At 43.5% G+C, this 16,623-nt stretch overlaps 3 protein-coding genes across 4 annotated transcripts; 1 reads left to right on the forward strand and 2 right to left on the reverse strand.

The window, feature by feature from the left end:
• Positions 1-569: 569 nt before the first annotated feature.
• Positions 570-6,785, reverse strand: AP1M1 (adaptor related protein complex 1 subunit mu 1; the record flags this gene model as incomplete). Its single annotated transcript, XM_079546942.1, has 12 exons — positions 570-592; positions 1,186-1,261; positions 1,787-1,912; positions 2,391-2,549; positions 2,809-2,880; positions 3,612-3,754; positions 4,103-4,229; positions 4,647-4,794; positions 5,014-5,144; positions 5,712-5,779; positions 6,010-6,166; positions 6,744-6,785. The coding sequence occupies 12 exons, from the start codon at positions 6,783-6,785 to the stop codon at positions 570-572; spliced, it is 1,272 nt and encodes a 423-aa protein (XP_079403068.1).
• A 779-nt stretch (positions 6,786-7,564) lies between these two features.
• FAM32A (family with sequence similarity 32 member A) lies at positions 7,565-8,262 on the reverse strand (the record flags this gene model as incomplete). Its single annotated transcript, XM_079546835.1, has 4 exons — positions 7,565-7,703; positions 7,825-7,878; positions 7,969-8,107; positions 8,186-8,262. 4 exons carry the CDS (start codon positions 8,260-8,262, stop codon positions 7,635-7,637), a joined length of 339 nt encoding a protein of 112 aa, XP_079402961.1. The 3' UTR covers positions 7,565-7,634.
• An 824-nt stretch (positions 8,263-9,086) lies between these two features.
• On the forward strand, positions 9,087-12,901 carry CIB3 (calcium and integrin binding family member 3; the record flags this gene model as incomplete). 2 transcript variants are annotated; one of them, XM_079546643.1, is made up of 6 exons in its annotated part: positions 9,087-9,137; positions 9,440-9,474; positions 10,682-10,793; positions 11,154-11,301; positions 12,194-12,389; positions 12,880-12,901. In XM_079546643.1, the coding sequence occupies 6 exons, from the start codon at positions 9,087-9,089 to the stop codon at positions 12,899-12,901; spliced, it is 564 nt and encodes a 187-aa protein (XP_079402769.1). The 2 variants fall into 2 exon arrangements, with proteins under 2 accessions (XP_079402769.1, XP_079402770.1); XM_079546644.1 differs by lacking the exons at positions 9,440-9,474; positions 10,682-10,793.
• Between the last annotated feature and the right edge of the window lie 3,722 nt (positions 12,902-16,623).

The raw sequence follows: 16,623 nt of genomic DNA on the forward strand, positions 1-16,623 counted from the left end.
ACGCAAAGAAGAACAAAGAGTATTTTTGGACCCCTGATAATTTTAGCTCAGATTTTGTAGAATTTCATAAGTTAACAGAGAATGGAGTTAAGGCACCCATATGCCCACAACAAAAATAATAAATACCTTGGGCTAAATACAACTCACTGTGAAGCAGTCATGTGATTGCACAGCTGTCTCCCTATTTTGTCAGGCAACGCTACCAACATCCTCACAGATCCTAAAATATGAACACCAAAAACTTTGTGTGTACAATGGACAAGGCATCGACAGACATTCTCAAGGTTCGTTCTGTATTCCTGGCTCAAGGTAACGGCTACTACTAATGTAATCAGCACTTAGCAGCAAGATCAGCATGTTCTAAGAATGAAATAAATATTCACACAATCAATACTAATGGTTCAAACACATCATTGAAAATGGTACATTTCCCATCTTTCTCTCGCCCAATCCGAGTTTGCAGAGACAAGACCCTTGGCAACAACATTCACAGCTCTCAGTACCACAGAAGCTTCTGCAAACAAATCCTAGGCCTGAAGCGTTGTCATCTGTGGTGCCTGCAGGGCGCATTACTGTGTGCGGAGCTGGTAGTCTGTGAAGGACAGAAACAACAGCAGCTTTAGGACACTGCCCTTCAGTAACCAGAGTAAAGCAGACCAGCAAACTGGGACATACATCAGAGATGATCAGATCTTCATGTAGAATAACCAAGAACACGGGCTTTAAAGCAATTAATTAAGATAATTACAAGCTTCCAAGCCAGAAACAGCAAAACGTGTAACAATGAAAAGCAGCAAAAGTGCTTTTTTTTTTTTTTTCCCTTTAACAGATCTGGTAGCTCTTAGCCAGCCCAAAGGCAGCAAAATGATATGTATGAATCAGTTCTTTTTTAGTTCATATTCCCCCCAGATTTAAGTATTCCATAATGAACGCCAGATTCAGTGAACAACTCTGCTGTCTAAAGGGATGATTCAGTAAGACAGTTCAGTAAAAAAAGAAAAAAAAAAGAAAAAAAAAAAAAAAGACTAGAAAAAGCAGCAAGCATTAATGTCACCTATGAGCAAACTGCTCCTGTGTTTCAGTATTAAACTCTGCAGTAAATATGTCTTCAATTTGTGAGTGTATGCCGGAGAAATAAGATACATTAAGACAGATTATCTTTACAGTTCATTGCTTCCAATTTACCTCCATTCTGGGTAATGTAACGAACCCATGGGAGAGCTTGATAGCCACTCTTCTCAATTATCTTTAAGTACCGAACCTGGGAAGAAGGAAAGGTTACACATGAGTCTCCCGTGTCAACCAAGCATTGCTTAGCAAAAAAAGTAAAATAAAATAAAATCAGGGCTGGTGGGTGGGTAGTGGTGATCAGAAGTGTATTTATGGGTAACAGTAACAGCAATTATCTAGATGCACAAAACTTTTCAGATGTAAATATAAATCCCTGTCACTTGCATGACCAGCATGCCTTCCATCTGAAGTAACACAGCCAGTCCCATCGTTCTCTTTACGAGATTCCCTTAAAGCAGGAAAAATCAGACTTGCCTCAGTAATAAACAAATACTCGTGGTACTTCAAAGGGAGGGCAGGCATGAGGGTATGAGAAGGGTATGAGAATGAGACAGCGACAGCCAGGACAAGCAGGACAGAAACAAAAGCAAAAAGACACCAAACCATGGAACAAAGGAGGCAAGGCAGACAAGGCTACAGAGCTGGGCTGCATCAGTTGGTGTGCCAGCAGCCTGGCACTCAGCTGCCTCCTGTATTTCTGTTTTCAACTACCCACCTGGATTCCTGAAGTGGTGAAATATGGAATCTCAAATTTGACACTAATGGGAGGCTTCCCTTCCTTGTCTTCAGCTTCAACACTTGGAAGTCCAAAGTGAGCTCTCATCAGATATTCTTTTCCACCCTTACAAAAAAAAAAAAAAAAAAAAAAAAAAAAAAAAAAAAAAAAAGGATTTTTTTCTTGAAACAAGAAAAGCTTCCAACAATACGAGTTATTTTCTATGCAGAATATCAAATCGCTGAATTACATTAATCATTTCAAATCTTTTCTAGGGCTTAAGAGGAAAAATTTTTTTAATTTGAAAGTATTGGTGTTTGTTCTTTCTTTGTTTTGGGGTTTTTGTTTTGTTTTTTTTTTTTTTTTAAATGCAGATCAACTTGAATTATGCATCAAACAGGTCTCATCTTCTTCCAGTCTTATCCTCAAGGAGAACATCAGAAGCTTGGTTTTCTTTCTGATCACTTTTGTCACACAGCACAATAGCTGTACTACCACCATGGAACATCCAATGCTGTTAGAATTTGCTTTAGGTTGAGTCATAAACCATGAACTCAAAGTAATTATTGTAATACTGGGTGAGAAGACTGACAACAGCACTTACTGGAAAAGATTTAATGGACCAGACAATTTCACTGTTCTCTGGAACCCATTTGACACTTCCAACAGTGGTTTTAAACTTTGGTGAGTCTGCATCATTTGGAACTGGAATGTGAATCTCCACATTGTTGGCCGTTGATCTACGCTTAAACTGACTTTTTGCCTAAAGAAAAGTGAGAAAAATCACATCTCTAAGGATGAACACTATGCATGTAGATTCAGAGAGCTGCCAGACAATTTCCCTCTACCACAGCCTACTGAGAGGCAGCACAACACAGAACATAAACGTACAAATCAACTTTTCTAAAGAGAAAAGTCCCAGGGAAACAGGAGGTGGTTGTGTAAGAAGGTGCTGCTGGTGAAGCACTGAAAACAATCAAAAGAGAAGACAAACCAGCCGTAATTATTTTAGAACTTCTGACCTTGATCATGTACTCGATGCGGCTGTGGGAATGTTTTTCAATCACGGACTCAATCCAGATCAGTGGCTTCACCTGATGGGAAGATATTTTACAGCTGTAGACTTTACTTTGCCATGGTCACAAAGCTGTCATTTCCTCATAAAACTACACTGAATACACAGATTCCATAAGCAAGAACTGACACACAAGCAAAAAGCAGCAAAAACTGGCAGGCATTAGGGGAAAAAAAACCTAAAGTATTTCTCAGATTAGTTCCTAACACCTTCAGTTGTCAAACATTTCTCCATGTATGTGCAGGCTTTTCTGGTTTGTTTTCTTTAACTGCTGCTGGCCTCCTGTCACAGCTGACAATTATAGATGTCCTCTGCACTAAGTATTTCCTTTTCTAAGGAAATGGCAGTGTGCACAGTAGGTAACACCTTGAGGAACCACAATGCAGAATGCTGACATACTCCAAGAAATATTTAGAGGACAAATTAACATTGTCAAGCACAACAAATTGCCACACTAATTGTATTGGGTGATTAGCTTAAAAATGAACTGATCAGTGTTTTGAAAACAGTTTCAGTAGTAGTTGAAAAGATAAAGACTTACTGCCAAGTCATTCCTAAACTCATTCTTACTTGCTCCAAAAAGAGCGAGCACAAAGCTCTGCTATTAATGGCTGACTTCACAACTACTGTGCTGCCCATACTTACAGAAAAAACAGAACACATTAAGGGAAAGCCATTAACAAATCTACCTACAGACTACATGATCCTGTAAAAAACTGCTGCAGTTCAGACCCAAACACCCAGACTTACGTGGGTATTGAGACGATAGGACATGAGCTCAAACTCCCCATCAGGTGGAATGAAAGAAATGGTCCTGTCGTTCTCAAAGCGAGAGAGACGAACGCACTGATGGAACTTCACATCTTCCAGCTCTACCGATTTACTTTTGCCACCTATCAGCAAACACACATATCAACACTGCAGATCGCTGCTCCCATTGCATGAGGTCACATCGCAGCGTCACGTAGCAGAGCAGATCCCTGCTGATATCCTCCTGGTTCAGCCCAGTAGTTTTTCTATCTCTCCCAAAGTCCCAGCAGACGAGGCAATGAAGCCCAGATGGTTTCCATACCTACTGTGGTATTCCATCTTCTCTTGGTAATGGCTCACAAGACCTAACATGCTTTTCTGCATAGACAACACAAGTCTTTTCATCACAGAATCAATCCTTTTACTTGAACCCCACCTAAGTTTGCAGAGAACACCCATCACAATTCTGAAGGTATTGCTGAAATACTCACGGCCTGTGTTATCAAAGAGAACTTTGTCATTTAAACCAAGGCGAAGCTCTGGCATTCCTGAGAGAAAGACTCTCATCTTAATGGACCCAACTATTTCACTCCGTAATACATTTCCATTGGCACTGACCTGAAGGGCAATGAAATAAAAGATAAAGGTTGCTGACACGATATGATGTGAGATCAAACTGCAACCACACCCCGTCCTCAGCCCCCAGGCCTCCATGGGTGCCTTTCTCCCGAGCAACAACCCAGCACAGTACAGTCAGACCAAGGACAAGGCAGGATTAGACTGAAGGAGGCAGGAAGGACGTGTCAGAAACTCAGCTTTGGGGCTGCTGAGCACAGAGCACAAATTCCAGTAAAGCATCATTTATTTACCTATGGATGTCGTTATAGATTGTCAGTCCTAAGCACAGACAGCATCCAGGGCACTCATCGTGGTTAGGCTGATTTTTTATTATATCCTTTAGGTTTTCAGACAGTAAGTTCTTCTCAAGACTTCTACTAATAATTCTCATTAAAAGTTCAAGTAAAAGGTACCCACCAAAAGGTTAACAGACTCTATAACGTCCAGGAACACTTCATTCTTCCTATATTTTATCCCTTCTGATCTCCATGAAACAGCATTTGTAACAGTGGCAGGTGGACGTGGAGCTCCAGTTTCAAGTTTGTGACCCTCCTGAGTGATGTACCTTTATAAACACAAAATTAGAACAAAAAAGAAATGTTTGCAGCATCTTTTGTATCGGATTCACATCATCAATAAATCAGTTGGATTTACAAAGCTACACTTTACCAAGTATTAAATATTTTGATAACTAGAGGAGGAAGCCAAAGCATTTGTTTGCATATAGAATACATAAGACTTTCCCAAGGACTTACAAGTGTAAGCAGTACAGACAGATACTTACTCTTGTAAAATTTTGCTATCAGTGGTTTGTGGGTATCCAAAATCCATAAGCTCATCTAACAACTCATAAATAATAACAAAATTATCTCTAATGCTCTCTTCTTCCAACTCCTTGAAATATTCAGAAAAAACCTGAAACACCAAAAACAGAGGGAGGAGAAAAAAAGGACATCAGCTGAGGAACTACAGCACATTCTGAATGTATTCCTATACCTAAGAAGAGTTTTGGGGAAAAAAATAAAAAATAAGAAAACCACAAAAACAAAACCTATAATTCCTAAAAACCTTTTTGTTCAGATAAGCAGCAGGAAACCCACCTCAATTAGGAGAGAGTTACAGAGCCCTCAGAATAACTCTGATGATTACAAAGCATATTAATATTGGGGAAAACACTTGTGATACCAAGTCCAAATTAACCAAACACAGAATCTACAGATGGCACGACTCATGCATCAACGCTTTCCTCCACATTTTCAGGTCTTGTGCAACTTCTCACAGCACCGTGTCACATCCTTGCTACTCAGTTATAAAATAGCAATTCCATTATTAGCAGTTAGGAAGACTTTTCTATAAAATAGTCAAATATAAAGGAAAAATACTATTACTACAGATTCTTTTTAATAAGGTGAAAGCTCTATACAATTTTATTAGATCCCACTAACAAACAGAAGGGAGTTACATCTGCAACTTCCTACTCACCTGAACTACTTTATATAAAAATGAAAACACCAGTGATACACAAGCATTCTTCTTAGAAGTTGCAACAACTAATGAAGGATGTTCAGGAACACGCATTCAAAGTCATTGTGGGATGAAAAAAATTTACTGAATGTGTTTTTAAAAGCATTGTAAAAGGGGCAGCCTGATCTGCTGCCTGATTTAGTGGTGGGCAGCCCTGGCTGAGGCAGCAGGGTTGGGACTGGATGATCTTTGAGGTCCCTTTGACCCAAGCTGTCCTGTGATTCACTCAATGATCTGTCTGCAGCACAAAGGATACGATAGAGGTTGTTATGTTTAATCCACATGAAACGAACTCCTCCATGTGCCAGAATAGGAGAAAGCGTTCCCTCTTCTTCCTTTTCCATAAGGATTGGCATAAAATGCTCCACCTCCGACATGTCCACATCCCCACGGTAATTCCGACAGATGAGAACCTACGGGAAGAACAATTCCTTATACTCCTCCTTCGAGACACGAAGTCACCATGCAAGACCAGCACATGAGATTTTTAAAGAGCCTCTTTAGCTGAAAAACCCCAACACCAAGCTTCACTCAGGTCTATGCATCCTACAAACACAAAACAAAGAACCAACACACATTATGATTCGAATGCAAATCCCCACGTTTGCAGTCGTATGTGAGCGTTACCCCTCACATACGGCTGCAGACACCCCGTTTAAGATGGAAAAACAGGTCACTCTCCTGGGACAAACCGCCTCCCATTAGGGCGGAGATTAATTACCCCAGGCGGGATGCTCGGGAGCCCAGCAGGCAGGGCCGCTCCCCGACTCCTCCTTCAGCACCCGGAACCGCGAGGAGCGGACACGGCGGGCCCGCCTCACAGCTGGGTGCGCAGCGCCGGCAGCAAAAAGCGGGCGGGAAGGGGAAGCGGCGGCCGCAGGGCAGCGAGGCCGGGGAGCCCCGCCGTGCCGGGCCCTCGGAGCCCAGCGCGCGTCCGACGCTCTCAGCAGCTCGGCTCTCGTGCAGCCCGCAGCCGCAGCGCGGCCTCACCTTCCCCTTCAGGTCCAGCACGTAAACGGCGCTGGCCGACATCGCGCCGCCCGGGGCCCCCGCGCCCGATCACAGCCACGGCGACTTCCGCTTCCGGCCGGCACTTCCGGCGGGAAGCGGCTGCGCGAGGCGCGGCTGCCGAGGCCCGGCAGAGCGGATGGATACGCGCGATGATCCGCCGGCAGAGGAACAGCGCTTCATCGGCCGTGCGCTGCTGTTAAATAGTCCGCGGCCGGCTGCGGTCCGCGGAGGAGAGTTGGAAAGGCTGAGGAGCCTGGGGGAATCAGCGGTAGCGGAGGGAAAACGCTTGGGCTGAAGAAGTGCGTGAGGGTTTGTGATGTGATTCACATCACCTCTGAGGGAGGGCTGTGAGTGTCAGCACACACGGACTGCATGCAGAGCACTGCCCCTGCTGTGCGGGCAAAGGAGCACCAAAACAATGGCCAAAAGCAGCGTTTTAATAAGTTACATCAAAGATACGAGGGTTTTAGAATACAGCAGAAACCACTCCCCCCCAACTCTGAGCGATTTCGGATAGAAATTACACAGTTCTGCAATTTATGAGAGCAGCTGACACAACGTAATGCTGCCACAGACAATCCTGCTCCTAACGAGACCTGCTGGCATAGGACAAATAGAGGAACATTGCCTGTTGTCTCACAGCAGTTGGGTTTGGCCTTAGTGTGGCTTTGAGCACTGAAAAACACCCCTCTGCACCTCCATAAGTCAGCAGCCAAGAAGAGACTTTGTTGAGTATTCTGAAACTGAAATACAACAGTACAAGGTGATAAATGTTCCGAAGATGCATTGAATATTCAGTACCAAGAACACAGAGGTTTACACGGCAGCCCAGTTTGACGTAAGCAGAACTCCCCATCCAAACACCGCCGTTCACTTGGTCCAGCTGACTTTGGGAATGTCGTAGTGCTCGGTCAGGGTGTCCAAGTGCCTGTTGAAGTCCTGCGGGACAGAGGAGGCACAAAGCACTCAGGATCGGAGCATTCACCGACGCTCAGCCCTCCTCACAGCACCGCGTTTCCCCTGCGGCTCCGCCCGCTGAACCCCGGCTGGCTCCGCTCACCTCAACTCTCTGCTTGTGGGTTTTCGAGGCCTTCTTCAGGATCCTCTCCATTTGCTGTTAGGAGACACGACAGCACCGTTATCGGCGCGGGGTTCCGAGCCCGCCCCACATCCCGTGTGGGCCGGGCTCGGCAGGCCGACCTACCCGCTTCTCCTGCATCTTCTCGTAGGCCACTTGTGCCGGGGTCCGCTTGTCCAGGCCGCGCTTCTTCTCCTCTTCCTGCTTCTTGCCGCTCACGATCTGCTCCAGGATCTGGGCCTTGTCCTTCGCTTTTTTCTTCTTCCTGCGGACAGACGCCGCTCAGCGCCCGGCCCCGGGCCCCGGCCCAGCTCCCGGTTCCCCCCCCCGCCCCGCCGCTCACCGCTTCCCGGCCCCCGGCCCCGCGCCGCCGCCCTTCAGCCGCAGCGGCCCGCGCTGCACCGCCTCGTATTCCGCCATGTCTCGGCGGCCGCGCTGAGCAGCGCCCCCTGGCGGCAGAGCGGGCAGCGCGCGAGAGCGACGCAGCCACGGCGCTGAGGTCAAAACCGCTGCAGCCCGACCGCGCGCCCCGAGCTGCCCGACCCCACCCGCCCCGTTCCGCTCCGAACCGACCGAAAGCCAATCGCTGCCGCTTGTCTTAAGGCGCCGGGGTGAGCTGTAGTGCTGCTACCAGTTCTGCCCTCGCGTTTCACATTTAACTTGCAGTTCTGTTCTTAAGTATGAACGATGCATTCTCTCATATTTTCAGTGCAAAGCCATATACGGGCCTGTATATATGTCAGCTTGTCACACTAATGGCCATTTACTGGAGATAATGAGTGTTAATGGAGGAACAGGGGGCCAAGAGGATTGTACAGATGTTGCCCCAAGTACAGCTGACATCAGTGTGTGATGTGGAGAAAAACGAGACAGGAAAGGCAGCGCTGGCAACACTGCGAGCAGCTCGGTGCAAGGAGAGGCATTGCCAGTTGTCGGTCAGTCTGCCGTACGAAGGCACAGAGATGTGCTGCCCACCAGAAGCAGCTCAGTGCTGTAACATGAGGCTCTGCACACGCAGGCAGGTGAGTGATGCTGGGTAAGAGCCGTGAGTAGCCAGACTGCAGATGTGATGAAGTGCTCCTATGACGGCTGTTTGCGGCCCGTGGAATAGGGAAGCTGGTTACTTGATCCTCTGCTTTACCTGAACCTCATTGTTGCAGCTTTTAATATCTGGATATCCAGGCCTCCTATAAAAGTGACTGAGGAAAGAATGATGGGACAAGAATCAGCGTTCAGAGCTGGACATGGGCAACAAGCAAACCATTTTCACTCCAGAGCAGCTGGATGCATATCAGGTACAAAACGAACCAAGTGAGTCTTTAGACAGAACACTGAATAACGGTGTTGCTGCTGTTTTTTTTTAAACAACCTCTTTAAAAATTAGTAACTAAGAGCATTGAATTACTGTGAAGATTTTAGTAAGATACTTTGGTAAGATTCTTGCATCAAGAAAGGTTATAAAGTATTCCTAATTATGTACAAAAAGAAAGAGTATTGATGGTCGGCCACGTTATCATTCTGTTTGAGTCACTGTAGTGGAAGAGTCAGGGCCAATGAGTGCTAAAAAGTGCCATTAATATGATGCCTTATTTCACAGGACTGCACGTTCTTTACAAGGAAAGAAATTCTGAGGTGAGTCTTGTGTGTTCTGTGTGTGAAATACAAAGATTGCTACAAAATAGATTATATAAAAGATGAAGTACATTTAGAAGTATTTTTAATGCATTTGTACAAAATTGAAGTCATACATTGGACAATGTGAGCTTTTTTCTTTTTTTTTTTTAATGTACAAAAACTACCTATGCAGTCTATCATAAATGAATCCAGAGTTTTAAATTTTCTGTGAAGGTAACATCTCTACACCATAAATATAACAAGGTGTATTTTAGTGTATATTTTGCTGCTGACACCCATGTGCCCCTCACTTCGTTTTAGGACAAGTGCTTCAAAGTGTCCTGTTGTACCTCGGGACATGTTGCCTGTTTTAAGAAATCATTAATGATTGTATCAAATTTTATTCACATTTCCTTCGTGTAAATAATCAGCAGCAGTTACTCGGAGGCGCTTTTTTCTTAAAGCCTTTGTGAACTTCATCAAGTGCTGCGTTCAACCTCTGGCCAAAGGATCTGGTGTTCTGTTCCCATAGGACTAAGACTTTTCACTGAAAACAACTCTTTGGTTTCTGCACCTCTCAAGCGGTCATCAGGCATTGCTTGCTAATTTCTCTGAAGCATGGAGTATGAGTGACAATTTTGTACAGAATATCCCCCTTTAGAACTTTGATGTCTGTGTACGAATTAAATATTGAATAAAATACAAAAGATTCTGTAATAACTGAAATTTCAATCTGCCTTTCCTTGTAGTAAGTAGATGCCAGAGCCATAAGTGTGTCATGAATAAGACATTTATTATTGATAAGAACCCCTTTTAAAATTCTAACCTATTGTTTTGTTGATAACAGCTATGAATGGGATCTTCACACACACAAAGGGATGAGGAAAATAGCAAGCTGACAAAGTGCTGATACATTCAGATGACTGTGCATACATTCTGTCTCTGAACCTGACCGCTATGGAAAAAATAGAGATACCTGTGGTGAATGAAAACCTGTTAAGCTGTTCTGAAAGCCCGAGAGCTTTGTGTTTATCACCAGTTTCACTGTGCTGCTTTTTTAACGTTGTCTCTTCCACTGACGTCAACTACAGAGTACAGTAAATGTTATTTAGGGACTGGTTCCATCCTGGCAAAGGATGCAGAATGTGAAGAACAGGTAAGGCAAACAGTCGTTCTCAGAGGTCTGACAGCTTGTTCCCTCAGCCAGCCTTTCTCTCTCTTTCAGGCTGTTCCACAGATACCGAGATCTGGCCCCGCAGCTCGTCCCACTCGACTACACCAGCAGGCCCACGGTGACACTTCCCTACCAGCTCATTGGCAGCATGCCGGAGCTGAAGGTACGCAGCAAGGAGCACAACTGGAATCAAGTGACACAATTCACTTCAATCGACCATTTTTAATAATTCATCCAGTTCTAATTACTAAGGGGATGAAATACAAATAAATTTTGCTTGCTAAAGTCAAGCCTTTCTGGAACCTTCTAATGATTTCCTGAAAACACCCTGAAAGTGCACAGAGGTTAAAGAAGGCAGCAGCTGTGCCTAACAGATTAGACAAAAACATAATAGCAGAAAAAAGGAGTATTTGCCTGACGAAAAGGGGTTACCAGAAAAATTACTGGGCACCAGTTTTCTTATCTGCACTGAAATAAATGTCATAGGGACGACCTTCCCTCAGTGCTGTGTTCTGTTTCCCAGGACAATCCGTTCCGCCAGCGGATCGCAGAGGTTTTCTCAGAGAGCGGAGATGGCAATATGACTTTAGATGACTTTTTGGACATGTTTTCTGTGCTGAGTGAGATGGCTCCCAGAGACCTGAAAGCTTATTATGCTTTCAAAATTTATGGTGAGTGACCCAGGCAAACAGAACCAAAACCAAAAAAAGGGAACGTTGAGGAAAAGCTGCAGCTGCGCACAGGAATGCAAAATGATCCATTTTGTGACTGTAATGGTTTCTAGTTAGGTATGTCTTCATACAGCATTTCTCTCTGCTTACATTTGAATGCCCACTCTTCTAGAAACTTCTGGACCCTTTCATCCTATTGTCTCTTATTTATTTGGGATTAGGATTTACTAAAAAATTTGCAACCTGAAAGTATCTTCAGCTTTCAAGAACTGATAAAACATTTAAGAAACAGTTCTGTCTGAAAAGCTGCTTTGAAAAGTGAAAGGGAAGGGATTTGGCTGCCCACGAAGCGGTGGGGTTTGGGCTGGGTTTGGCTGTGAGGGGGAGATCACGCCTCCAGCGCTTTTCTCTAAGGGCAAGTTCATTTGTTGTTACTTTCCCCAGGATCAGCCACAGCCAAACAACAGACAAAAAAACCCCACAACCAATCGAAACAAAACCCACAAAACAACTTTTTTTTCTTACATTAAGTAGTACAGGATTGAGCACAGCCTTTAAGTGAACCCCACCAGAACTGGACAGCCGTTATCTTCCCTTCTGCTCTTTCGTGCCTCTAGTTCAGTAGTGCTCATTTGCTAGAATAGCTTAATTATGGCTTGACTATAATTAACTACTGCGCTATTTACGATTGTTACCTTTGGTACGACAGAGAGACACAAGATTGTTATTTTGTTGCTACATGTTTATACCAACACACATCACTTCCCTTCTCGTTTGAACGCTCTAAAACGAATCGTTACTTGCCTGGAAACCAAACCCTTCCTGTTGGCTCTTGGCAGTCAGCCATGTGGAGTGCTGTTTTTCTCTGAATTCTTTTTGTTTCTTCTGACAGATTTTAACAATGATGATTACATATGCAAATCAGACTTGGAGAAAACTGTGAACAAATTAACCCGCAATGAACTCACCCCAGAAGAAGTCAGCCTTGCATGCGAGAAGGTGATTTATGAAGCTGATCTGGACAACGACGGAAAGCTTTCTTTGGAAGACTTTCAGCATATGATAATTCGAGCTCCGGATTTCCTCAGGTAATATTGGATTTCAGTTTGTAACACCCAACTGCTCTACTGGAAGCTGTGAAACACGCTTTGGCTGCTCAGTGGTTACAGATCTCTGCTCTTCCCCAGCAGTTTTGGTAGAGTTGCCCACCACAAAGACTGGGAAAACATGCATGAGAAAGCATGAAGGCTTGCATTTGTATTTCACTGTTGCTTTTCGAACCTCCTGTGTCCTTTTTGCATGATAGAACCTCCTAGTAACTGAGAAAGTAAATATCAGCATGCAGGCTCCATTGATAAATAGCTGAGAAAAGCTCATTCAATGTGCAATGTGGCCCAAGCATGCTTTCTGATATATAAAACAGCATTCCAAATCTTGCATTTATTTAATGGAACAATTCTTTGCAAGTGATTTGAAAAATAGTTTCCAACTTAAACTACGGTTTTAGGAGTAATGACAACGAATCCCTTTGAATGGAGTAAAGTGATTCGTAAGTGATTTTGCTTCCTTTTTTAACAGCACATTTCACATTCGAATCTGAACATAGCAAAACATAAAGATGAGAGCGCTGCTTCTTGAACAGTTTGGAAGTGGAACCGGTCACAGAACTCACCTCCTTAAAAGTTCATCTTTATTGAATTTTCCCTGTTACTCCACAACAGTGTTTCTATGAAATTGCCTGTTCCCACCTCCTTCCCTCACCAAAGCAGTGATGTGGAAAAAAAATGTATTTTTTAAGCTGGGGAAACACCAGGTATGGGGCTGTATGAAATTACAGCTTCTTAAACAAAGGCCCTATGAAAATACCCCTATATCCATTAAAAACCCCACGTTATGGACTCATGCTGCATGCAGGAATCTCTGTACTGTTCCTACTGAACTTCTCCTTTTCCCCTGAGACAAAGCTAGCTCTAGGTTTAGGAAAACCTCCAGAACTTGGTTTTCCTCAGAGAACACAGACTGAGAAGATGCTCAGCTCAAGTTCTGAGGTTCAGAGAATGCCACCTACTTCAAAAATAGATTCAAAAACAGGATGGTTAATCTAAACTGTGTAACCAGCTCCTCTGATGTCCTTTAACAGCCTTAACAAATGATTCAGTCAATCAACTGGCCCAACTATTCTCCTAGCGTGTCACTGACGCCTGATGCAGGTTCTAAGATGGATAAAGGGAAGATTTATTCAGAATTTACAATTTACAGCTTAAACAGTAAAAAAAACCCAACAAAACCAGATCCTATCCTGTGTTCTTGGCACTCTTCCCTGTTTTTGGCAATAGTTTTCCACAAAAGGATCTGTGTTTTAATGATGAACCAGACTGATAAACTGATTTTTTTAAGTTCTCTTTTCATAAGAAGTTTATTTATGCAGTGCTCAGGGTCCTGTACAGAGTAAAAACATACATACTGTAATAAACAACAGTTCTGTCTTTCATACAAACATCAAAATCAATGAGAAGTGTTTAAGAAAGCAGTGGTAACGTGGAAAGGTGGCAGCCAAGAGTGGGCCTTCTAAGCACGGTTTACAGTTGCTTATGAAAATATTGCGAGTGTTAAATTCCCCTCAGAACGAAGTCATGAGTCCCAGCTCACGCTCAGCTCAGAGCTCAGTTCCTGCAGGGGCTGGAGAGCAGCCTGCTGCACTTTGATCAGCTTTAGAAGACAAAAACTCCAAGCATCAGTGAAAGAAATGGGTCAAAGAATAAAGCAGCCTGAAATAATCAGACTGCGATTACCATTAATGTTCCATCGAACAGAGCTTTATTTCATCTATAAATGAAGACACACCTCAGTCACCATTCTTTCCGAACCCCTGTGAACTTGTAGCAGAAATGGAGACCATTCTTTCAGCGGTCATTTGTCCATTTCCCCTCCAGCATAACCTCCATCCATTTCATGTCCAAGAAAACAAGAAATCCCGGCAGCTTTTGAGCATGAGCATCAGCCAAACCACCACCACAGCAATAAAACCCCTTACAGTTGTCAGTAAGATGATTACTATCCCACACGAAAGGAGACCAAATAATTCCCAGCAGCAGCAATGAGACTTACAATAATCCATAGGATTTATAAATCTGAGGCTGAAAGCCTGATGGCAGCACGAGGCTCTGATGTCGTGGGACATGAGATGTGCTATCAGCACAGGAACTGGACAGGCAGCGTCAGCACTGGAGCAGCAGTTCCAGCATGCACTGCAAATCAGCTGACAGGTCTGCACCCAAAAGGGTGAAATCTATCCAGCATGCTGCAACCAGCCTCCAAAGTAAGGTCAACCACAGAATGCTACGATCCTCATCGAAGTAAAGGAATTTGAGAACATGCTCAAAAATGGGTTTGTTTCTCTACAAACCAAGTGTTAACTGATTACCTGGCATTTTAGTGGTATTTAGATGTAGAAAATGTGTGGCAAGCACATTCTCAGCTTTTCAGATCTACTTAAATTCCTGTTTTATAGATTCTGTATCCAATTTCAGATTTGTTCTTAGTTAACGAAAGCTTACATATAAATGCATTCCTGCATTCGGAGACACAGAACCTTTTTGAACATTGTGTTTTTGTAATATTTGTGCTTAAGAAAACACAGTAATTAAATTATGTGATGGAAACGTCAACTACATGTTGTATTTATGCCAGATTTGATGTCAGCATTTGGCAACACGTAGCCAAGCAGAAATGCCACTGCGGCGTCTTTAAGCTCTCCCTGCCCCATACTTGCATTCTAGGTTTCACATTGTTTACACTGCTTCCATTTCTGCATGGAGTCTGCAGACCGCAGGAGCACAGCGATGGCTGCAGGTCGCAGTAACTGCACAAATTCCTGAGATTGGGCAGTAACACAGCTGTTCACTGAGCAAAACCCATCGGTTCAGAAAAGGAAATCATGCTGTAAGTTGTATTATATCGACACGGGCAACAGCCAGCGTAAGTTTGACCAAAGGTGTTCACAGACAAAGAGCTTTTAATGCAAAAGGGTGACATAAGATTTAGCAAATGGAGGCTGACAAACGACGTGGTTTGTAAGTTAATGCGGTATTTCTTTCCTATCTCAAGGCAAACAACTGAGATGCTGTCCGTGGCAAGGCCTGCTGTCGTGGTGCACAGCCTGCTGACAGCAGGGCAGACTGAGCACTGATTTTCCCAGTCACTTCCTGAAGTAACTCTGGCTGCAACATCTGGCTACATTAAAAGAGGTGGCTGGATGTGAGACAATCCACGTGAACCACTAAGCCAGAAACAAAACATGAGGCAGACCTGATTTAAGCACCTCAACTCAGCACCATAAGTCCTTGCAGTCTTTTTTTCTTAAAAAAAAACCCCAAACATTCTTATCTCAGGGTAGCAGCAGTGCTTGTCCAGGCTGTCCCTCTGTAGGAACTGTCCTTTGAAGCACCAGAAGGTTCTTCAGTGCCTTTATGTGATTTTATCCTACCAGAACATCTGTGTCCCACTGACTGTGCTGCACTGTCCTCACGCTAAAAAGCCACAAGCAAACAAAACAAACATTACAAGGTTCTGCTTGGAGGAAGGTTTCACATATAAATTTAATAATGAACAGAGCTCATTTTAATCTGCTATTAAAAACAAGTTGGTGGCATTTAAAATGCATTTTTAAGCCAGTAACTCACACAGTACAATTTCCTTTTTCCTTTTAGAAAGCAGGCAGTATTCCTGGTGAGCTCAGCTGCATGCTGCAGATAAGTTTAAAAATCTATCAGATTTATAATTAACTCCAGTAACACTTAGGAGTGCTCCTCTGAGGCCGAGACAGATTACCAGAAAACTGAAGAAAACAAAGCTGGTAAGTAATCATTATTAAATCATTAACTTTAAAGTGAGCTTTAATTTTATCCTTAAGTGCAGTTTTCAATGTAAACAAAGCAGCACACGAACAGTTCCAGTGAGTTGCAGGACACAGCTGATATGTTCACTTGGGTTAAATATACCATAACTCCAATTACTGACAGCAGACTTCTAAGCAGATTGCTCTTACTGGCTCCTTTTATTAATCTAATTAGTCAGGCTTACAGCCTCTCAAATGAGAGCAATTAGTTACCCAGGTGCTTTACTAGGCTGTTACATTTTATACAATGGAATGTAATCGACGTGTTGGTAAGAATAAATATTTCCACTGAGGACTAAACATCATTTGCATTGATGCATGCTATTAACAGGTTGCTGCTGCTTGAAATCTGCAATGATCAATACATGGCAGCAAGGCAAATCTCAGCTTTAAAAGTTTGTTTTCAGAAAGTGTTCATATGTGCA

This window comes from Tetrao urogallus (assembly GCF_951394365.1).
Source record: "Tetrao urogallus genome assembly, chromosome: 25".
Taxonomy (NCBI): domain Eukaryota; kingdom Metazoa; phylum Chordata; class Aves; order Galliformes; family Phasianidae; genus Tetrao; species Tetrao urogallus.